At 40.6% G+C, this 23,566-nt stretch overlaps 1 protein-coding gene across 1 annotated transcript in view; it reads right to left on the reverse strand.

Annotated features, from left to right (window-relative positions):
* Dnhd1 (dynein heavy chain domain 1) overlaps nt 1–23,566 on the reverse strand; it is a 75,982-nt gene that overhangs the window by 45,269 nt on the left and 7,147 nt on the right. Inside the window, 4 exon segments of the mRNA XM_042691374.1 lie at nt 9,664–9,706; nt 9,844–9,981; nt 10,084–10,338; nt 21,671–21,827. Of these exon segments, the coding sequence (XP_042547308.1) occupies nt 9,664–9,706; nt 9,844–9,981; nt 10,084–10,338; nt 21,671–21,827 (593 nt within the window).

The following is a 23,566-nucleotide window of genomic DNA, read 5'->3' on the forward strand; positions in this document are numbered from 1 at the left end:
ATCAATAGCATCAACACAGTTCATAGAGAGAACTTACAACTTAGAATTCAAGAGGTACAGAATTAAATTTACTGTTTGTCCATGCAGAAAGGGAAATGTACAACATGTTAACTGGTATAGAGTAATGAGATCTGAACAGCAAAGCCACTCTAGGCTAAGCATCTGGACTTTCTGTTGATTGGCAAATTGAAATGTCTCCCCTACCATGAGGAACCAAGCACACTGCCTCTGCCATGCAGAATCTGCAGAGTAGATGAACGTGCTCTACCTTTTCCCTTAATTCTGAATGGAAAAATCATATGATACATAGCTGCAAGAGAGTCTGGGAATTTGTAATTTGTAGCACATCATCCTCTGTAGAATAGAAGAAGATGTAGGTGGGAAGAGATGTTGATCAGGCCAGTCCTCACTATCTGAGCCTGGCACACCCCCTTCACTTTTGAAGAACTAGTTAACTATCATGATGAATAGTTGTGCTAAAATTTTTTCTCCAAATAAAGGTGGGAAAGCATCAAAATCACATCTGTTTACACACATTTGGTGTAAGAAAATCTAAAGTACAGAGTGCTCCCAAGGTTTGGGCCTCAGATCTCTACTGTATTTGTACACACCCTCAAGATCTTACTTGAAGATTATAAGCATGAGCCACTAAGATTATAAGTATGAGCCACTGGTGTCTGGCTGCAGTCATCTTTGATTCTTCTCTCACATAGAGCATATCTAGCCATCACAATATCCAGTGATGTGATGTTAACATAGATCATCGGCCTGACTGAATTGTAAGATAACTAGGATCTTAGAAAGCACATCTCTGGGTGTGTCTATGAAGGGATGCCCAGAGACGACTACATAATGAAGGCTCTGACTCCATCACTGTCTCTGGTACCCCAGCCTCAGCTACTCAGGAGGTTGAGATCTGGAGGATTATGGTTTGAGGCCAGCCTGGGAAGCACAGTTTGCCAGACTCCATCTTCAAAATAATCAGCAAAAAGTGGGGTATAGATGTGGTAGATAGAGTGTTGGGAGATGATGGAAGTAGAATGCAAGATCTAGTTTGAAGAAGTGGGTCACGGGGATGGGAGAAATTATTTCTTTTTTTTGTTTGTTTGTTTTGGTCAGTCATGGGGGTTGAACTCTAGGCCTAGGCGCTGGACCTCAGCTCTTCAGCTGAATGCTAGTGCACTACCACATGAGCCATAGCACCACTTCCAGTTTTTGGGTGATTTATTGGAGTCTCACAGACTTTCCTGCCCTAGCTACTCAGCCTTCTGAGTAGCTAGGATTACAAGCATGAGCCACCAGCACCTCGCTAAATAAAACTCTTATAAATTAAAAAAAGAATAGTTCCTGCTTTGGCCTGGTGGATTATTCTGCTAAGACAATATCAGCAAATGCTGAAAGAAAAAAAATGAATTGCTTTGGGATAAAGAAAGATTTTTGAAACGTAAAGTTTTGCCTTTATGGAAGACACACTCAGATGGTTCAAGATAGCAGCGTATGGGTATATTTGGGGATTATTAGTGTACTGTTCATCTTTTTTCAGTCTTTTAAGGGTCACCTTATGTAAGTGCATTTTACCTTATTCAAACTAGCCAACTGAGAACAGATTGTGAATGTGAGCACAACCAATCTGGGCAGAGGGGTGGGGCCTGCTGTGTTAGGAATTAATAGAGGAGCAGCCTGCCTGCTTGCCAGATTTCTGGCTGGTGGCACACACTTTTGCACAAGTAAATTTTGCTCCGCTGAGACAGTTCTCTGTTTGCATGTCTATCATTGTGACTCCCGTGGCTCTTGAGGAGCGCATGATATGTGAAATAGTGGTTCTTGAGGAGCACATGGTATTTGAAATAGTGCAGACCACTCACACAGCTTCAAGCCCCTCCTCGATCAGCAGTTATGAGGAAGGAGACAGAGCAAAGATAATGAAGCGCTGGAAACTCCCAACAGCCAGCAAGCTTTTTTCTCGAAAGTGGAATGAGGGCTGATTTGCATAATAACAAGTAAAAGGTAAGGCCCAAAGTAACTGAAACAACTGATGCCCTGGGACCTCTTGAAAACTCGGGACAGTAAGGGGAGACTGCTGGGAGTATAATAAAAATGGAGAAGGATGGAAGCTGGAGAAAAAAAAGCCCAGACAAAGGTATGGCCAGGAAATAACGGGAAGCCAGCTGACACTTTTTGTTTGTTTTAGCACTGTAGAACTATGGTTCTATAGAAGGTTAACTGAGTGGTCAGAAAACGATCTTGAATCACCTCTCCTTCAGAAACTACTTAAGAAAAGCTAACTACATGAACAACAAAGAAGAGAGAAAGAGGAAATGACTACTAGTGGCTATAGAGTTGTTGGGGAATGATGAAAATGTTCTAAATTGTTGGTGATGATGATTGAATGGCTCTGAGAACATATTAAAGTGCTAGAGTGTATGCTCTCTGTGGCTGACTTCTGAGATGAAGAATATATCTCAGTAAAGCTGTCTTGAAAATCACAAAGCAAACTGTCCTGAAACAGATTTAAAAGGTGAAAGGTTTATGTGATTCAAATAAAAACAAAATACATATTTTTAAAAGATTTAAAACTATAGTAAGAGAGAAAATATGAGACTCCTCCCCCATATTTCATGCCAAAGCACATTCTACTCAGATTGCTACATATCATGAAAAAGGAAAAAAAAATAGACAAAAGAGAGAGAAGAATTGAAGCCAGGTAATCCTAGCTACTCAGAAGGCTGAGATCTGCGGATTGCAGTTCAAAGCCAGCCCAGGCAGCAAAGACCTTGAGTCTCTTATCTCCAATTCACTACCAGAAGACTGGAAGTGGCACTGTGGCTCAAAGTGGTAGAATGCTAGCCTTGAGCAAAAGAATTAGGGATAATTCCCAGACCACGAGGTTCAAGCCCACAACTGACAAAAAAATAAATTTAAAAAAAAGAGAAATTGCATTTAAGGGGAAAATTAGATATCAACACACAATTCACAGTAGTGAAGACAGTGAAGTAATGTATTTCAGATAAGTAAGGGGGAAAAAGACATTCAACAATACTTTCACACCTTGCAACACTAACTCCAAAAAGATATAAACTGTTATCAACGGAGAAGAACTTGAGAATTTTGTTTCTGAAAGCTCTCCTAAAGAATATACTGAGAATGAGCTTCAGACAAAACAAAATTACTAAAGAGATGTCAATGTAAGGAGTGCTTCACTCATGACTAATTGCAGAACTAAGATTGAGTGACAGGGGAAAGAGTAAGCACAGTGTGATGCAACAATGTAGAAAATGCTTGCCAGGTAGGGAAAGCCTCTCTGAAGACTGGGACTTTGGAAGAGGAAGCTAGCTTCCTCTTCCTTCCTGTTTGGTGGCAAAGCCTACCCCTTAGAAAAGCTGAGGATGTCAGCCATTTGATTTCTTGTTGTTTTTTTTTTTTAAATAACTAGAAGTAGTAACATTCTCTAGATTTTGACTAGAAGATATAAAAGTGAATCTGCTAGGGATATTTCTGGATAAGATTCTTTTTTTCTTGTGAAAACCGAGACTCTGGCATAGACAATTACCCTGGTGACTTGTTGCCCACTTTCTCTCTAGTTTTGCTTAAGCAAAGGAAGTTAAAGCCAGACACCAGTGGCTTGCACCTATAAATCCTAGCTGCTCAGTAGGCTGAGATCTGAGAATTGTGACTCAAAGCCATCCCAAGCAGAAAAGTCCTTGAGTCTTATTTCCAATTAACCACCCAAACAACAGAAGTGAAGCTCTGTGGTTCAAATGGTACAGTGCCAGCCTTGAGTGAAAAGGCTTGAGTTCAAGCCCCAGGACAGGCACCATTAAAAAAAAAAAAAAAAGACAAAGGGGATTGGGGAAGACGGTGGAGTATGATGATACATGCCTGTAATCTCAGCACTCAGATAGGTGAGACAGGAGGAGTGTGAATTTGAAGCAACCTGGTATATAATAATATATACTCTCTCTCTCTAAAAAATAAAAAGGAGGAAGAAGAGGAGGAAGAGAGGGGGAAAAAGAAGGGAAAGCTTAGAGTTGCACATTGTTTTAGAACTATAAACAATAAGCCTAAAGAGGGCTGGGAATGTGGCTCAGTGGTAGAGTGCTTACCTGGCATGCATGAAGCCCTGGGTTTGATTCCTCAGCACCACATAAACAGAAAAGGCCAGAAGTAATACTGTGTTTCAAGGGCTAGAGCACTAGCCTTGAGCACAGAAAGGCTCAAGGACAGTGCCCAGGCCCTGAGTTCAAGCCCCACAACTGACAAAACAACAACAACAACAACAAAAAAAAACAATAATAAGCCTGAAGATTTTTTTTAAATGTCAATAACAAATGTTTGCAGCCTCTCCAGCACACTCTCCCTTCAAAGATGTTCTGCCCTGACCTGTCAATAAATGCAGGAAGGTGTGTGGAAAAGATATAAAGACCCTAGTTCATAGCATTTAATCTTTTGCCACATAATCATACTTAACAGCACTTTTGAGCCATTAAATCCTGGAAGCACTTACCTCAAGACGTTTTGGTTTTATGGTTTAGGCCACTGTAACTGAGCCAAGCTGAAAATATACCTTTCTTGGGAGAACCAATAAATTCTTCTTGGATTATGTTAGGATTACGTAGTCCCAAACCAACTCACACATTCAGTCTCACATATTAATAACCAAGATAAGCATAGTTGAAGATTACAAACAACTCCATTACACACACATCCTTCTAAGAAGAGGTACCTTTGGGCTGGGAAGGTGGCTCAGTGGTAGAGTGCATGCCTTGCATGCCAGAGGCCCTGGGTTCGATTCCTCAGCACCATATAAGCAAAAAGAAAAAAGCCGGAAGTGGCGCTGTGGCTCAAGTGGTAGAGCGCTAGCCTTGAGCTGAAGAGCTGAGGGACAGCGCCCAGACTCAGAGTTCAGGCCCCATGACCGGAAAAAAAAAAAAAATAGAAGAGGTACCTTTACCAATCAGTTTGCATGACACATTCCCTTGTGGTAGTTTGTGGCTACATGATTGTCTACAATATGATAGTCCTTATTTTTTTCATTTTTGTGTGTATGTGCACACTTGAACTCAGGGTCTCAGACTCTTCTTGGCTTTTTCACTCAAGGCTGGTACTCTATCACTTGAGCCACAGCTCTGCTTCCAGGTTTTTATTGTTTAATCAGAAATAAGAGTTTCTTGGGTTTGTCTGCCCAGGCTGGCTTTAAATATCTTGACCCTGGACTACTCAACTTCCTGAGTAGCTAGGATTATGGGTATGTGACTCACCAGCATGGAGCCTATTTTCTCAATTTCTCACACATACGGGAAAACTTGACTAAAAGATCATATAGTGTCAAGGGTGGAATTGGTGTTGCACAGCTCAAGTCATTTGAAAATAGTAGTCATCTGGAGGCAGAACACTCAGTGGAAATAGAGATAGCTGATCTTAGGAATACAAGGAACTGGAAAGATACACAGGGAGAAACAGAGTTAAAAAGATCAGTCATACTTGGAGAGACAGGGTCACTTTGCCTGACTTTCTAGTTCCAATTTCTGTGAAGGTTGATGCTGCTCTTTCTTTACTGCCTTTGAATTGAGTAACTTTGTTCTGTGACAAGGTTGAAGAACAATGACTCAAGGTGCCAAGACCTACATGGAACTATACAAAGTCAATCCCAGTGTGACTACATACAAACAAAAGCGAGTCTATTTTTAATGTAGTTTTGTGGAAGGAACATATAAAATAAAGGAGGAACCACCAATAACTTCATTCCTAGAATGAGAGCAAAATAAAGTTTGCTTCAAATAGAAAACCAATCATTTCAGAGTAATTAGGAACACACACACACACACACACACACACACACACACACACACACACACACACACTACATATAAATTGATATCGAGCTGTATTTTAAACTATCAGCCAGGCACCAGGGGCTCATACCTGTAATCCTGGCTATTCAGGAGGCTGAGATCTGAGGATCATGGTTCAAAACCAGCTCAGGGAGGAAAGTCTGTGAGGCTCTTATCTCCAAGTAACCACTCAAAAACTGGAAGTGACACTGTGGCTCAAGTGATAAAGTTCTAGCCTTAAAACGGCTCAGGGAGTGTGCCCAGGCCCACAGTTCAATAAAATATCAATCTAATTTTGAAAGTTCTAAATAATATAGATCTTTACTGTAGATTTCCTTGAGTGAGGGATTCTGGTAGTTCACACAGAGCTAAAATTGTCAACTCTTCGTTTCTTTAAAGTTTCACAAAGCACCAAGAAGAAAAAGTCTGTTTCTTCTCCTATCTAAAATCATCTTGCTCCCACACTGTTTCTTTTAATACTTTTTCCTGGTCATAATATTCAAATCTATCTCTCTCGAAAGACCCCAGTGAAATGTGAAGTTTCCTGGTGAAGACAAAATGAACAGTCACATCTTTTTCATTCTTCGTTTTGTATCTCTAAGCTAACTTCAACACCATCTCAACTAAAATGCACACTAAAGATTATGTAAAAAGATTAAGTACACCATTATGTAAAATAATGCATTACATAACCTTCATGATATAAAAGATAATATGAAGGCCTGTTTGGGAAGCTGAGGAAGGATGATGTCTATAGAGTTCAAATCCACGTGGACTACATTCTCAAAAAATGTATAATGAGACAATCCTTTGTCTTTTTTTCACTGTACCGAATTTAGCTTGCCACAAATATAAAAAAGACACTCAGAAGATCTTAGTCAAATAATTGTCATACTTTACACTAACATAAGAATATCATGGTTGGTAGTTTTTGAACTTGACATTTGACAGATGAGGAAAGTGATTGATGACCTGATAGTTTTTTTTCTCAGTTTTGAACTAAGTAAAATTTTGAGAGAAGACTACAGAAACATTGGATGGTAATATTAATATTCTACTTTTTTTTTTTTTTTGCTCCAAGATGTTCTGTGAAATACGTTGGAGTACACAGAGTAAAGATGGGGGATATATGACCCTGACATTTTGTTATTAATACATTCTGTTTTCTTTTAGTGACTAAACTATAACCAGTGTATGTTTCTACTGTAAAGGAGTTTTATTTTTCATATATAAATAGGGATTTGAAATAATTTTAAAAATTGGTTAAAAAGATGTATAAGTCTTGCCTTCATGAAATAAATATTTCTTAGTTTGATGTGTGCTTCTTAAATATTACTAAAAGGGGTTTATCTGCTACATATTTCTTATTAAAAATAACTTCAAAAAAACTTCAAAAAAAACTTCATTCTGTATTTTTTTATTTCTTTATTTTTTTTTGCCAGTCCTGGGGCTTGAACTCTGGGCCTGTGCACTGTCCCTAAGCTTCTTTTGCTCAAGGTTAGCACTCTACTAGTTGAGCCACAATGCCACTTCCTGCTTTTGCTCTTTATGTGGCATTGAGGAATCTAACGCAGGGCATCATGCATGCTAGGCAAGCATTCTATCATTAAGCCACATTGTCAGCCCTAATAACTTCATTCTTGTAAAGAATTTAGGGAAAATCCTTATAGAGATTGAAAACTTTGGTTCTGTTTCAGTATAGTAATCCCAATTTGCAGATCTGATTTTGTAGATCTTATTTGCTTCAAATTTTGTAGAAAAAAAAACGTAAGGAATGGCATTACCCATCTACTTAGATTCAAAAATTAACATTTTACCACATTGCTTTCTGGTTTTCCTTCCATCTTTTTCCTCTATGCCATTTGATAGTAAGTGACAAACATTATATTTTACCCCAAACACATCAGTCTGGGTTGTTCTTTTGAAAGTAGAAGGGACAAGCCAGCCACTGGAGGCTTACACCTGTAATCCTAGCTGAGATCTATGGATTGCAGTTAAAGCCAGCCCAGGCAGGAAAGTCCGTGAGACTCTTATCTCCAATTAACTACCAGAAAACTGAAAGTAGAACTGTTACTCAAACTGATAGAGTGCTAACCTTGACCAAAAGGGCTCAGGGACAGCACCCAGGCCTGAGTTCAAGCCCCACAACTGACAAAGAAAAGAAAAAAAGAAAAATGTGGAAGGGAAAGCATCTAACGATTGCCATGAGTAGTTGCACTCATTCTAGATTTTAGAATAACAACTCAAGGTTCCCTTTTATTTTTCTTTTTTAAACAATTTAAAAGAAGATACCAAAGCATATAATGAGAAAATCTTGTGGCTCCTCTGATTTAGCTAAGTCTTTAATACTAACAGTACTAATACTAGTAGCAATAAAATACAATCTGTAGCATGAATTACTATGTGCTGGACATACTACCTTTTCTGATCTTCAAAACAATCATTTAGTTGAGGTACTTTTTTTATTTCCCCTGTGCAGATTAGAAGAGCTTGATCTCAAGCTCTGTCTGATTTTAGAGCTTTTTATCTTTCTACTGCACTATGTAAAATAGATTCCAACAGTCTATCAATTAGCTGAAATTCACTTTTGGAAAAATTATGTCCTAGCCAGTGCAATTTGTAAAAACCACAGGCTCCTTTCAATTAACTTTTTTTCTTTTTGTCTTCTATTGACTTAATTTAATTCCATCTTTCATTCACCTTAATGAAAATGTACCAGTTGAATGGCAAAGTTAAAAAGCATCTATATATTAGGTCATGGTGGCATACACCTGTAATCCTAACCCTCTGGAGGCTGAAGCAATAGGATTGCAAATCCAAGGCCAACCTGAGCTGTCTCCAAAAAAAAATAAGACATAATAAAACAAAAGACAAAAAAAGGCATTTCCTGTGTCCATTGTGGCAACACATATACAAGAAAAGGCATTTACATGCGAATGTGATTGAACGCATTTTGTGGTTTTGTTGCAACAGCAATAGTAGTCTAGCGTGGCCTTCCACCCTGAACCATGCCTATAGCTCTCACATTACTATTCTATTTTTTCCATTTATTTTTTTTATTATGCTTAAGTAGTTGTACAAAGGGCTTCAATTCAACATGTCTGTTTCTTATATTAGTACTCTAACTAAGGGAAATATGAAGATGTATTGCTTCCCTGATCATGAACAGGTGCAGAACTGAAAGGTCAACATTATCAATTAATTCCTCGATATGAAATGAAAAGCAGCTGTACAAAATAAAGCAAGTGTCAGGGCTGGGAAGTTGGCTCAGTGGTAGAGTGCTTGCCTTGCATGCATGAGGCCCTAAGTTCGATTCCTCAGCACCACATAAGCAGAAAAAGCCGGAGGTGGCACTGTGGCTCAAGTGGTAGGGTACTAGCCTTGAGCTGAAGAGCTGAGGGACAGTGCCCATGCCCAGAGTTCAAGCTCCATGACAGACAAAAAATCAATCAATCAATCAAGTGTTGAACAAGAAACACTCCTCAAGCAAGTATAAATTAACTTAGCAACCAAATTCAACAGTAAATAAAATGCAACTATTTCACTAGAGAAAAACCTTATGGACTTTTGGGCAAAGTAGGGGAAGGGCAATTTAATTCACTCTTAAATATACACCCTCACTACATACACATATGTATGTAAGCTTACAAGTATCGGATAGTGAACAAAAACACCAGGTCCAATTGCCCTACCTTTCAAGAGCTGCTTTATTCCGTACTGAAGGACTAAGTTCCATGGGCTGGGACACCTGTCTACTTCCCATGCTCTACATGTGCCCCCCCCCCTCCAGCCTTCATACCCCCGCCGGAGTCTTTTTAAATACCTTTTTTACTCAGGACATTCTTGGAGGGCTTCAGAGCTGCAGACCGTACTACCTTCATACCAGGATACAGAGAAGAGGCAGAAATGGACAAACTATAAGAAATTCTAACCAGACTGGGACTTCGCATTGCACAAATGGTGATAGGAAGTAGGAAGTCCAACAGCCAGCCCCCTGCTCAATCCACAATACCTGCAGGGTACAGGTCTTGATAGACTGCACACCATCAATGAGATTACGGATTATATTTTCAACAGGGGGCATGGGAGACAGCTGGTTACATTCATTAAAGATAAGCCGTGATAAGAGGAAGGGGTTTTTCCTGGGGGCCTGTAAAAGAAGCAGAAGAGGGTATATGGAGCATGTGTACCCATCCCCCCCTCCCTACTACATGACCCTTGGTTGCCTTCCCATCTTCACCCACTACCTCACTTGGATAATATTGGCCACAAAAGAGGTTATCTCATCTTCCAAGATTGAAACCAGGCTCTGACAAATCATGTAATTGACCAAGCGGTGCAAGCTTCCCAACTGTAGCAGCCAGGTCTCTGTCTGACTCAGCTTCTGCTGCAGCTGCTGGAGCAGGACCTTGTGAAGGTGCACTGAGCCATGGTCTATCCTGGATCTGCTGCAGTTCTGCACTCGCTCCTGCAGGCCACGCTGCATGTGGTATGTGTCCTCATGAATCTGTCAGGGTATAAGAGGAAACTCATCAAAGAGAGGAGGATGGAAACTAAACTACTCACACACTGGCCTGTGCAAACTATCATGTACTGATGTCTGAAACATAGATATGCACATGAAGAGCTCCTTTTGTGTATGTGTGTTTGCCAGTGCTGAGGGGGGGGGGGTGGGGGGAAGAGGGGAAGGGGCTTGAACTCAGGGACTGGGCATTGTCTTAGCTTTTTCACTCAAGGCTGGCACCCTACCACTTGAGGCTCCACTTCTGGCTTTTTGGTGGTTAATTGGGGATTGTAACAATGAGATGTACAAGACACTATGTTGAAAAATGAACTTTTCAATTTAGGCCCTGGGAGGGGGAGTGTAGTTATGGAGGTGGGAGGGAAGGGATGGTAGGGGAAAAACAAAGGAGGAGGCAACAATGCTTGATAAGAAATGTACTCATTACCTTGCTCATGTAACTGTAACCCCTCTGTACAGTATTGTCACAATAAAAAACTTTAAAAAAAAAAAAAGAGTTTCAAGGACTTTCCCACCCAGCCAGGCATTGAACCATGATGCTCACATCTCAGCCTCCTGAGTAGTTAGGATTACCGACATGAGCCAGAAGTGCCTAGATAAGAACTCCTTTATGATAGAGATTTGTCCCTAGATAACTGTAAGTGACCAGAGAAGATGCAAAACAGAGGATATATATTCAAATAACTCCCTGTGTTAATGGCCAGACCTCCATTTGTGTCTATGTTCAGAGAGCATCACAATGCACAGAACAGATGCAGAAGAGACTGGAAGAGTGAAGCTCAGCAGTCACTTCAGGAGGAGGACTCTAACAATTAGGACAAGGTGGAGTGAGGCTGCTTTATTTTCTCCTAGGAGCTGTTTCCAGGCACTGATACAGACTTTCTTTGAAGAAAGTGAAGTGTGGGGAGAAGCCCAGGAGACCTCCTTGGGAGTTCTTCTCAGACCTAGAAGGGTTCTCAATCTATAAAGGCTGACAGAAGTTGTTGAGTCTCTGATCTTGTCCTGAGCAGACAAACACAAGAAGACACAAGGAAACTATGCTTGGCCCGGATGGACTCTTGGTCATTTACTGCTCTCCTGTTCCTTGCAGTGTTCCACAGAGCTCATGGTTTAGAACTGACTGGCTTCTGTGGGTTGTATTTCTGTCACCCACAAATGTAAATCTTAGTTAGTTGGGCCCTAAGTAAGGCACAACACACCCAAACGTGTCCTTAGACTTGGTGAAGAGTCCTCTTCCATACTCCCCACAATGCCCTGAACCCTACAGCATTCCCCTTCACAGCTCAGAGTCCAGTGCATTGCCATTAACCAGAATTGTGTGTCACTCAGCTACTACACCATAAGTCCCATGAAGGTAGTCTTCTGCCATGCCTTAATTTCATTTTTTAAAATTGCTTAACATAAGTGGCTGGCAAAGAATAGCTCCATAGTAAATATAAAAAGATGTAACACTTCACACAAACAACAAAGTATTTTATATATAATATATATATAACAATATATTCACTATAGCTCTTTATACACATCAGCAATAGGTGAAATAACTTGTGAGTTTTGAGGGATTTTTTTTTTTGGGGGGTGGTTCGGTCATGGGGCCTGAACTCTGGGCCTGGGCGCTGTCCCTCAGCTCTTTAGCTCAAGGCTAGCACTCTACCTCTTGAGCCATGGCACCACTTCTGGCTTTTTTCTTTCTTTCTTTTTTTTTTTTTTTGCTTATGTGGTGCTGAGGAATCAAACCCAGGGCCTCATGCATGTAAGGCAAGCACTCTACCACTGAGCCACCTTCCCAGCCCCTTGAGGGATTTTTTAAACCTACAGCATCATTGAAATTGGAGAATGAACAAAGGCAATTTTAGATACACAAAGATTTAGAAAATTTACCACCCATCTATTTTCCCTTGAGGGGGGGTAAGGAATGGTGTATTTCAAACAAAGGAAAATGAATCCAAGAGGACAAATATATTTACTAGAAGCTTTAGTAGGCAAAGAAACTTGTGAAATATACTGTTCATTAAAATGGCTAGATTTAAAATAAGAATGTTTGTAACAACTCTCAGAACTCACATTCCAGGATTTGTAAATGTAAGATTAGCAGAAGCCTATAGAGAGACTGAGAGGAGAGAAAGGAAATTAGTACTAAACAATACTAACTGTGCTAAATATTTTCTTGTGTGTGTGTGTGTGTGTGTGTGTGTGTGTGTGTGTGTGTGTGTGTGCCAGTTCTTGGGCTTGAATTCAGGGCCTGGGCCCTTTTTGAACTTTTTTTCCTCAAGCTAGTGCTCTACCACCTGAGCCACAGCTACACTTCTGACTTTTTGGAGGTTAATTGAAGATGAGAGTCTCACAGACTTTACTGCCCCCTCTGGCTTCAAACTGCAATCCTCAGATCTCAGCCTCCTAGGAATAGCTAGGATTATAGGCATTATTAGCCCACCAGTACCTAGCTGTACTAAACATTTGTTTGAAAAAAAATCTGGATGCAAATTCACATGAGGCATTCATTCACAGCAGAGAAATGAGGCATTCATTCATAGCGTAGAAATACTAGAGATAGACCACTGCATGAAACAAAAAAGACATACCTAACAATTTATATTTTATATAAAAAAAAGGTGATAAGTGCTATAAAAATCAAATGGCAAGGGAAAAGGGACTGAGAGTGCTGGAGATGGCAAGGATTTGCCATTTCAATGGGAGAGTCGGGAAACGTCCCGTGGAGAAGGTGCTGGTAGAAGTGGGCTTGTGCTGTGCAGAGCCTGATTCAGTTTCACTTGCGGGTGTGTCTGCCGAGCCTCAGGCAAATCCCAGAGAGAGCAGTAAACCAGGGACAGGAGAGTCGTAGAGGGAGCAATCAGTCTAACTAGAGAACAGCTCCAGGGGGGTGATGAGATCCCAACCAACCTGCAGCACCAGGATGCCGTGGACCTCTTTTGTACGGCAGGCTGAGAGCGCGGCACCGGAGACGGGTACAGAAGGGACCTACATGACATCCAAGTCAAGGGGAGCCCAAATAGTATTCCTAGAGCGGTGATGCTGGGGCCGGAGCGCTCCCACCGTGGTAGCAGCCTGGGCCTTCATGAAATACCGACACCAGCTTTGAAAGACTTGCTTCCTGCCAGCGTTCCCAGTGAACCTATGTGTTTCTTTTACCCCACTTCCTTGCTGTTCTTCTGTATCTTTCCCCCTCCGCATAACCAACACATGACTGAAAGTGACTTGATTCCTACCTAGACCCTTGCTGTTCAAAATCTCCAAGTCTTTACATTCTAATGGGCGGGTAAAGATCGTCTTGGAAGGAAAGTTGGACATAAGCTAAGACTTAGAACAGATGAGGCAAATGAGGCTTGACATATTTTATTAGGACTTCTGATAAAAATTCTGCAGCTACCCAAAGAAGGAAAGATCCAGTCTCCCTGACACCATTTTTTTTTCTTAATTGGCATAGAAGACCAGATGTATGAAATGAGAGGAAATGTTTGTGGCCTTTATTAATAATTTCTAACTATGTGCTTGAGTGCCTATATTGAACACAGGAGAACAAGAAGAGCTTTTTATTTTTTTTAAAAAAAGCAACTGACATAAAGTACACACACAAATTCTTATATGACAGCATAATACTGATGCCTTATGGAGAATTAAAGAGGTGAGGAAATCACTTTGGTTTCTGATCTAAGAGATGATCCTAATTGAAGAACTTTTGAAGATCTATTGTGTAGAGCATACATAGTGGGGAGGAGAAAGCTTTTTTAAGAGGGTGCTCAGAGTCAGAAAAGTAATTGCTGAAGCAACTAACTGAAAATAGTAGAAAACCTTTCCATAATACCTATGGTAATATTGAGGTAAATTATAAAATAGCTCTGTTCAAGTTGATTATTTAAAAAAAAAAACAACAACAACAAAACCTTGAGGTAGTCCGATAAGTTTTATCAAGCTCTGGGCTACCTAATGGCTTTTGTGGTGCCTCATCATGCCAGGATGCCCTAGTGCAGAGATGGCTGTGGCTAGGGCTGTAGCAATGAGGTCAAGCCAAACCAGCAAGACAACTGAAAAGCAAAGATTGGGCCTTAGTGGCTCTAGGCTGCTGACTATTCTGAGAAGAGATAGTGAAGAAACCAGTTCTGCTTCTGATTTAGCTATGTTGAAAAGGCCTGGATTACTATTTTTTTCCCAAAGGCTCTAAAGACTAGTTATGGGTTTTATTATTAAGTGAAGAAACTTTTTTCTTTTCAGAGAAAAGAAGGAAATGAATTTTATTTTAGGGAGAAAGGGGATTTTGCTGGGTGTTTTCCAGGGAAGTCTGGGAAGGAGAATGCAATTAAATGGACCTTAAGAGATATAGGAATGCTGGGGAGGTAGGAACCGTCCTGTTCTTGTGGTAGTTAAAGCTTGTTTTCGAAGCACTGACGACAGCTGAACCAAGTCTAATTTTCTGGGTTTAAGAAAATCCTTTCTGGGGGGCTGGGAAGGTGGCTCAGTGGTAGAGCGCTTGCCTTGCATGCCTGAGGCCCTGGGTTCAATTCCCCAGCACCCTATAAGCAAAATGAAAAAAAAAAAAGCCGGAAGTGGCGCTGTGGCTCAAGTGGTAGAGCACTAGCCTTGAGCTGAAGAGCTGAGGGACAGTGCCCAGGCCCAGAGTTCAGGCCCCACAACTGGACCAAAAAAAAAAAAAAAGAAAAGAAAAGAAAATCCTTTCTGGGCTGGGAAGATGGCTCAGTGGTAGAGTGCTTGCCTCGCATGCATGAGGCCCTGGGTTCAATTCCTCAGAACCACATAAACAAAAAAAGCCAGAAGTGAGCACTGTCCTTGAGCTGAAGAACTGAGGGACAGCACTCAGGCCCATAGTTCAAGCTCCTGACCAACAAAAAAAAGAAAGAAAAGAAAAGAAAAATAAAATCATTTCTATCCTCCAAATAACTTGGACAGATTGTATGGCTTACACATTCCAACCTAAGATTTTCTAGACTCTGCCTGAGGCAATCAGTCATATCACTTTTAACATGGACAATCTAGTTGTTATTTAATAAATGCTGATTGGACATAGGATTTGTCAACACACTTTTACACATCTTCATCCTAGAAGGATGTTTTTGTTACAATTGGGAGGAGAACACTTACCACTGAATTGGCTAATGAGTAGGGCATTGTAAGTGTGTATCAAGCTTATAATACAGGCAGAAAAAGGGAAGTTATTGAAAATTGGATCATGGAGGAAGTGAAAAACCCAGAGGAGCTTGTAGAATTCATGAAGTAGGTGAAAAGTTAAGTAATAATTAAAAATAGTAGGATAAATGATATCATGCATAATACAATGTAGCAACAAAGAAGATAAATAGATGGTCACCAGAGTTTATTTTTTAATTTAGATAAGAAAAGGTATTATGTAACAGCATTGTTATAAGAGAAAATGTTACCTTTGAGTCAACTGTTAAGATAGGGAGAAACTTGTTCTAAACAACTGTGACACATTACCTTCCATATTGCAACCTGAACTAGACAGTGCTTTTTTTTTTTATACTTGTTTAGATAACAACTCCTTGTAAAAACACCAAATGTATTCCAGTTCTTGTTTCAGACTGCCCCACTGGAGGATCAATCTTAGGTATGGTCCTTGTATCTTAGGGCATATGTAGCAGCTTCTACCTTAAACCTGCTTATCTCCCAGGGTTTGGACATTAAATCTTAAAAGAGCTATACCAAGTGAAGCAAGTGACAAGCAGGAGGGAAAGCTATGTCCTCTTAATATATATAAATTTGAAAACACCTATTTTCAAACATTTGAAACATTTCATCATTGGTAGAAGCTTTGCTTTGGTTGATAATGAGGATTCTGATGCACTTTAATAATTTAGGTTTTCTTGGAAAATTAAATAGCATTTAAAGACCAATATATTGAAGATTTAGACAAGTGTACTATTGATGTATATCCTTCTGATTCTGTGAAAAACTAAAATTAGAGATGAGGTATCTGAATCCATTACAGGTTGTAAAAATATTCCTGTTCTTTTTTTTTTTTTTTTTGGTGGGGCCTGAACTCTAAGCCTGGGGGCACTGTCCCTCAGCTCTTCAGCTCAAGGCTAGCGTTCTACCCCTTGAGCCACAGAGCCACTTCTGGCTTTTTCTGCATATGTGGTGCTGAGGAATCGAACCCAGAGCCTCATGCAAGCAAGACAAGCACTCTACCATTAAGCCACCTTCCCAGCCCCCAAATTCCTGTAATTTATAATTTGAATCTACTACTTTATAGGCTATATATAAAACGTTCCTACCACCTAAATTATAATGTTGAGTTTTAAAAATTGAATGTAAGTATTTTAAGATCCTATACTTAATATGTTTTTTATATTTATCATTATGTATTATATATAATTCTAATAAAATATTGTTTGCTTTAAAAAAAAGAAGTGGACTTGTAAGTGTTAGTTATAAAATATGAACTGAGGCCTAGTTGCTTACATCTGTAATCCTTGCTACTCAGGAGGTTGAGATCCAGAGTATAGGGTTTGGGTTTGAAGCCTGCCTGGACAAAAAAAGCCTATGACTTTTTTTATTTCCAAAACAACCAGCAAAAATCAGAGTTGAAGATATGGCTTAAATTGTAGAGTGCTAACCTAGTAAGTATCAAGTCCTGAGTTTAAGCCTTAGTACCAGATATAACTATTTTGGGATTTTAATTAAGAATATGCATATAGTAAGGTTTTTAAGTATTTTAAAATAAAAATACAAGTAGAGTAGCCACATTACAAACCTTAAATATGCATTTAGCTGCAGCTACCAGGATATTAGAAAAACTGTGGCTTAAGCAAATGAGTTTATTTACTTAATGCAATGAAAGAAATCTACAGGAAGTAGTGCTGTGGTTCAAGTGGTAGAGTGCTTGCCTTGTGCTAAAGAGCTCAGGGATAGCGCCCAGGTCCAAAGTTCAAGCCCCACAACCAATAAAGAGAGAGAGACAGAGAGAGAGAGAGACAGAGAGAGACAGAGACAGAGAGAGAGAGACAGAGAGAGACCGAGAGAGAGACAGAGAGAGAAATCTATAGATGATACATAGGCCCAATAATAATGGTTAAAACAAAGCTTCTCAGGGCTGGGAAGGTGGCTCAGTGGTAAACTGCTTGCCTTGCATGCATGAGGCCCTGGGTTAGATTCCTCAGCACCACATATACAGAACAAAGCTGGAAGTGGCACTGTGGCTCAAGTGGTAAAGCACTAGCCTTGAGCTGAAGAGCTAAGGGACAGTGCCCAGGCCCAGAGTTAAGGACCCACGACAGACAAAAAAAAAGAAAAAGAAAAGAAAGCTTCTCCTGTTTTCCTCCTCCCACCTCAGTGTGACTTTCCCCAATCATGGTGATGGCTTCTCCATCACCACAACTTTCACTACAAGTAAAAGGACAGGAAAGGCACACACACACACGCACACACACACGCACACACACACACACACACATACACCATTCTAGTTGGATCTGTCTCTTTTAAAGAATTTTTCCAGTTTCTTCCATGTATACTTATTTTTTGCCCAGAACTGAGTCATGCAGCCACCCACTCAACTAGGAAAGTCTGCAAAGAAACAAAATCAAGATTCTAAAACTAAGACTGACCAGTAGACTCTGGGTGATACCTGGACAACCACAAGAAGAGTAAAATGTATTAGTATCCAAGTCAATGGAGGATAGTAGTAACAATAAAGTTGTAAGCGATCCAAGGAAAGACAAGAAACACAGAAAGATTTAACTGGAAATCACAGGAAACCAAAAACATCAAGACAAGATGAAAAAAAAAAAAGCGAACTTATGACATAAACCTACTGTAAGATAGACTCCCAAATAAAATGATTTCCATCAGTTTATGAGAGTAACATTCCAAAAAAAGAAAAAAGCCCAAATTAATAAAGAAAAATTGAAAATAAAGGGGATATTAAAAAAAAATCCAGGGCTGGGAATGTGGCTTAGTGATAGAGTGCTTGCCTAGCATGCAGGAAGCCCTGGGTTCAATTCCTCAGTACTACATAAACAGAAAAGGCTAGAAGTGGCACAGTGGCTTAAATAGTAGGGTACTAGCCTTGCACAAAAGAAAAGAAGCTCAGGGACAGTGCCCAAGCCCTGAGATCAAGCCCCAGGACTGGAAAAAAAAAAGATCATAGCCAGGAACCAGTGATTTATACCTATAATCCTAGCTATTCAGGAGGCTGAGACCTAGAGGATCAAGGTTCAAAGCCAGCCTAAGTAGAAAAGTCTGCAAGATTTGATCTTCAATCAACTAGAAAAACGTTAGAATGGAGGTGTGGCTCAAGTGGTAGAGCACCAATGATGAGTGAAAAAGCTACGCAAAAATGAGAAAGCCATGAGTTTAAGCCCTAGGACTGACACACACACACACAAATCTGTATCAAAGAGAACTTTAGAAGTAAGACAGTAACAGGAATGGAGGCATTTATATTTATTTGTTTAGCAATTATGTATAGTTAAAGAAAATGTAGCCAGGTACTGGTGGCTCATACTTGTAATCCTAGTTACTTAAGAGGCTAAGATCTGAGGATCTTGGTTCAAAGCCAGCTTGGGCAAGTTTATCTCCAATTAAACACCAGAAAACAGGAAGGGATGGTGTGGCTCAAGTGGTAGAGTGCTTGCTTGAGGTGAAGAGCTGAGGGACAGCGCCTAGGCCCAAAGTTCAGGCCCCATGAATGACAAGAAGGAAGGAAGGAAGGAAAGAAAGAAAGGAAGAAAGAAAGAAAGGAAGAAAGAAAGAAAGAAAGGAAGGAAGGAAGGAGAAATATAATATTGTTTGAGAAAACACACTGGCAGGTTTAGAAATAAAGTGAATTGATACCTTGAATTTGGTCTTAAAGGAGTTAGAGGAAAATGTGTTCATATGTAATACAAAAAAAAAGAAAGAATATAAATAGTAAACTAAATGTAGCAAAGTTAAAAGCTGGATAAAAGGTATATGGGATTTTATCTTGCTATCCTGAAGCTCTCCAAATAAGGATAAAATTAAATCATTCAAGAAAAGGAAAAAGGAAGAGCAGATTAAAGGAGGAAGGGACAATGGGAGTAGGGAGGAAAGGGGACAAGGGGAGGAAAGGAGAAGGGAAGCAAATTTATCCTAGTAATGCAATGGTGTCCTCAGACTGGAAATTCAAATGAACAAACTAAGTGGAAAAAAATCCTGAGATCATTTGAACAGAAGCAGAAAAAAAAAACAATTGGCGAAAGTAAACATCCATTCAATATAAAAATCTCTTAGCAATGGATAAAGGATATCAACCCACCACCACAATTAACAACACATTTTCGTTAATATCTCCAATGTCTTCTGGCTCTAGTAGCAGGCAGCAGAATGCATTCACTTAGCACCAATTGCAAGCTTGGCTCTAAAGCAATTCAGTTACCAGCTGTGGTAATTCTTGTTCTCCATCTCCCATCCTACCTCTTTCGGAGACTGCCAACTTGGACGGACTCTCCCACTCCAGGCAGTAGCATACAAAGTTCCTCAGTTTGTTCTAATACCTTTGTTTTCCCCTCTTTTCCCTTCCTCCTCCTCCTCCCTCTTCCCGTCTTGCTCCTTCTCTTCCTCTTCCTGCTCAGCTGCCTCTTCATCCTCTTCTTTCTCTTCCTTCTCTTTGTTCTCCTCCTCCTCTTTTTTGGGAGGTTCTCAGTTTGAACTTAGTGCCTCACACTTGCTAGGCAGGTGCCCTACCATTTGAGCCACTCCCCCAGCCCCTGTTTTTTCATTTATTAACTGGAGTTTTGTTTTGCCAGTCCTGGGGCTTGAACTCAAGGCCTGGGTACTGTCCCTGAGCTTCTTTTCCTCAAGGCTAGCACTCTATTACTTAAATCACAGCACCACTTCAGGCATTTTCTGTTTATGTGGTACTGAGGAATCAAACCCAGGGCTTTCTTCATGGTAGGCAAGCACTCTACCACTAAGCCACATTCCCAGCCCTAACTGCTGTTTTTAAACTGTACCTTTAATTTTAATAGACAAGCACACCGACTTGCTGTAGTTTACAAGTTTGTATTTTATTTAAGAAATCCTTCCCTATACTGAGAACTCTCACCCTGTATGATCTTGTAATCTTAAACCTGTCCTCTTTTCCTTTCACACTTAGATCTTTTATCCATCATTAATTTTCTGTACGTGGTACAGCAACCATCAGAAGACATTTTTTTTTTTTTTGGTTTTGGTTTTGGGTTTTTTTTGACACAGGGAATTGCTATCAAGAACCCACTGGCTTCAGACATATTATGTAACCCAGGTTGGACTTGAATTTGTGGTTTGCTTTTAATCCTCCCACTTCAGCTTCCAAAGTGCTGGGATTACAGGCACGTAGGACCATAATCACATGTATTTACTAGCAACCGAGGCAAGACACACTTTCCATAAAGGCTCAAAGATTATCCCAGCCAGGTGCTGCGGCTCAATCATGTAATCCTATCTACTTGGGAGGCAGAGATTGGAGGATTGGAGATTCAAGTCTGCTAGGGCTAAAAAGTCACAAGATTCTGTCTCAACCAGTGTCTCTGTGAGGTGATGTATACCTGGTCATTCCAGTGATGCAGACAAGCACAAATGGGAGGATCACAGTACAGGCTGGTCTAGGCATAAAGTGAGACCCTACCTCAAAAGATAGCCAACGCAGGGGCTGGGAAGGTGGCTCAGTGGTAGAGCGCTTGCCTTGCATGCACGAGGCCCTGGGTTCGATTCCTCAGCATCACATAAGCAGAAAAAGCTGGAAGTAGTGCCATGGCTCAAGTGGTAGAGCACTAGCCTTGAGCTGAAGAACTGAGGGACAGAGCCCAGGCCCAGAGTTCAGTGCCCATGATGGACAGAAAGAAAAAGATAGCCAACACAAAAAGTCTGGTAGAGTGGCTCAGATGGTAGAGCACCTGTCTAGAGTTCAAACCCCTCCCCCTCCACAAACACACACACACACACACACACACACACACACACACACACACACACACACACACACACACACACACACAAAAGATAATTCCTGTAGAATGAAAAAGATCAGAATTCCAGGCCTCAAATTACCAAGTGTCTTAATTCCCTAAAGTCAATACAAACAACCAACAAAAGAAACATTCTTCTATTCTTAATCATCTCTGCCCTTAGGCTGGAACCAACCTTTAAGAAAGTTTGAATCTCAGTCTCTGCTCACCTATTCTGGATCCCTGACTGACTTCTACTGCTGGGTAGGACAATGACTCTAAGACACATGGGTTCCTGGGAGAAGCTTAACCAACAGGATGCTGGAATTCCAGGGAACTGAGTTTGGAGAAAAGGTTCACAACAAATGGGAGCCTCTTACCAACTGAAGAATGGATGTACAGAGATTCAGGAAGTAACCGAGTACCCGCAGGGCCCTGTATTTCTTTCTGGCCAGGGCCCTTTGCAGGTCCAACAGCTCATAGCAGTAATCAGGGTCATTGGGCAGCCAGGACACAGTGTGAAGCTCCTGCAGAAGCCTGGAAGCAAGGGATAAGTTCATTAGAGGTAGCTCCTTAGACACCTGTGGTCTCTTCTTAGGCCAAGACCTGTTCACACCAAACTATGCAAATGTGTGCAAAGATAATGAAAATCCCAGTGCTCAGCAGTGACAGATCTTCTTCAGAGTTCTCTGGAAGAGTTCAAGCCTAGAAAGGTGCTAGCTGAGGAAGTGTTTGGGGGGAAAAAAAAGTAAGATATGTGAGGGTGTTTATATCTATGACCTCTCTTCCAGGAGAAAGGATCAAACAGATCCTAAGTTCTGGCTAGGAGGAAGAGACAAATGAGGTTTTTTTTTTCCCCTTGGAATAAAGGAAATGCAGACTCTCAAAGTCCAGGCTGACAGGTAGAGTCTTATAACCCCAGGTGATTAAATTGCAACTTCTGATATCCACTTTCCCCATTATTCCTAGAGAACTGCATACCTTTAAAACATTCTTGACACGTATGAAGAAATTTTTTTGTTTTGTTTTGTTTTTGTTTTGGTCAGTTGTGGGGCTTGAACTCAGGGCCTGGATGCTGTTGCTGAGCACTTTTTGCTCAAGGCTAGAGCTCTACTACTTTGAGCCACAATTCCATTTTCAGCTTTTTGGGTGATGAATTAGAGATAGGAGTCTTATGGGGACTTTTCTGCTTGGACTGGCTTCAAACTGCAATCCTCAGATCTCAGCCTCCTGAATAGTTAGGATTACAAGTGTGAGTACCAGTACCTGGGCTCAAAATTTTGTCTTTTACTCAGTGGAGACTAAGCAGCCATTGGCTCTGTCACTTTGTATCCACAATTGCATTTTAATTCACATTGGAATTACAAGGGCAGAAATCTTTTTGTTAAAAAAAAAAAGTGCCAGTACTGGAGTTTAAGCTCAGGACCTGGTTGCTGTCTCTTAGCTTTTTCACTCGAGGCTGGCGCTCTACCTTTTGAACCACAGCTGACTTCTGGCTTTTGGGTGGTGAATTGGACATAAGAGTCTCATGGATTCATGGTCTGGGTTGGCTTTGAACTGTAATCCTCAGACCTTAGCCTCCTGAGTTGATAGGGTTATAGGCATGAGCCACTGGTGCCGGGCAAAGCAGAAATCTTTATCTTATTTTGCAGATCAGTAAACTAAGCCACAAAGAGCAAAATGCTTTACTAGTTTTCAGAATCTAAATTCAGATATATCCACACTCCCAAGTCCTTACATTTTTAATCAGGCAAGACTGGAGGATGGAAACTGCCTAGAGCAGAGATTGCAAACTGGCAATGATGTGTCCATTTTAGACTGAAAAAAAAAATCTAGTATATGCCACTAACGAGTTGGTTGGCACATATTTTAATTAAAACTTGAGCCAAATGGTTAAAATTAAGAAATTTCACAACCAAATGTGGACTTCCAAGAAATCCTGAAAAAGAAAAGGAGCTGATCACACTACATCTGTCCTCTCAAATGACAGCAGTTTGTTGGACCTGAGTAGTGACTGTCCTCTTCAGATATAGTCTCCAGGTTACAGCCTCCAGGGTCTCTTATGTCTTCCCTTACCCACTGCATTCCTTCAATGCTTTCAGCTCAGAAGCTGAGTTGGGAACTATGAGTTGGGAAGAGTAGCTACAGCATCATAAGGGGAAGGAAAGAAAGCACTGAAAATAAGAATAGCCAATTTGTGTGTCTGTGTCTGTGTTGGTACTGAGGCTTGAACTCAGGGCCTGGGCTCTGCCCCTTAGCTTTTTTCTCTCAAGGCT

The sequence above is a fragment of the Dipodomys spectabilis genome, unplaced genomic scaffold (genome assembly GCF_019054845.1).
Source record: "Dipodomys spectabilis isolate Male_0828 unplaced genomic scaffold, ASM1905484v1 ptg000145l, whole genome shotgun sequence".
In the NCBI taxonomy this organism is placed as follows: Eukaryota; Metazoa; Chordata; class Mammalia; order Rodentia; family Heteromyidae; genus Dipodomys; species Dipodomys spectabilis.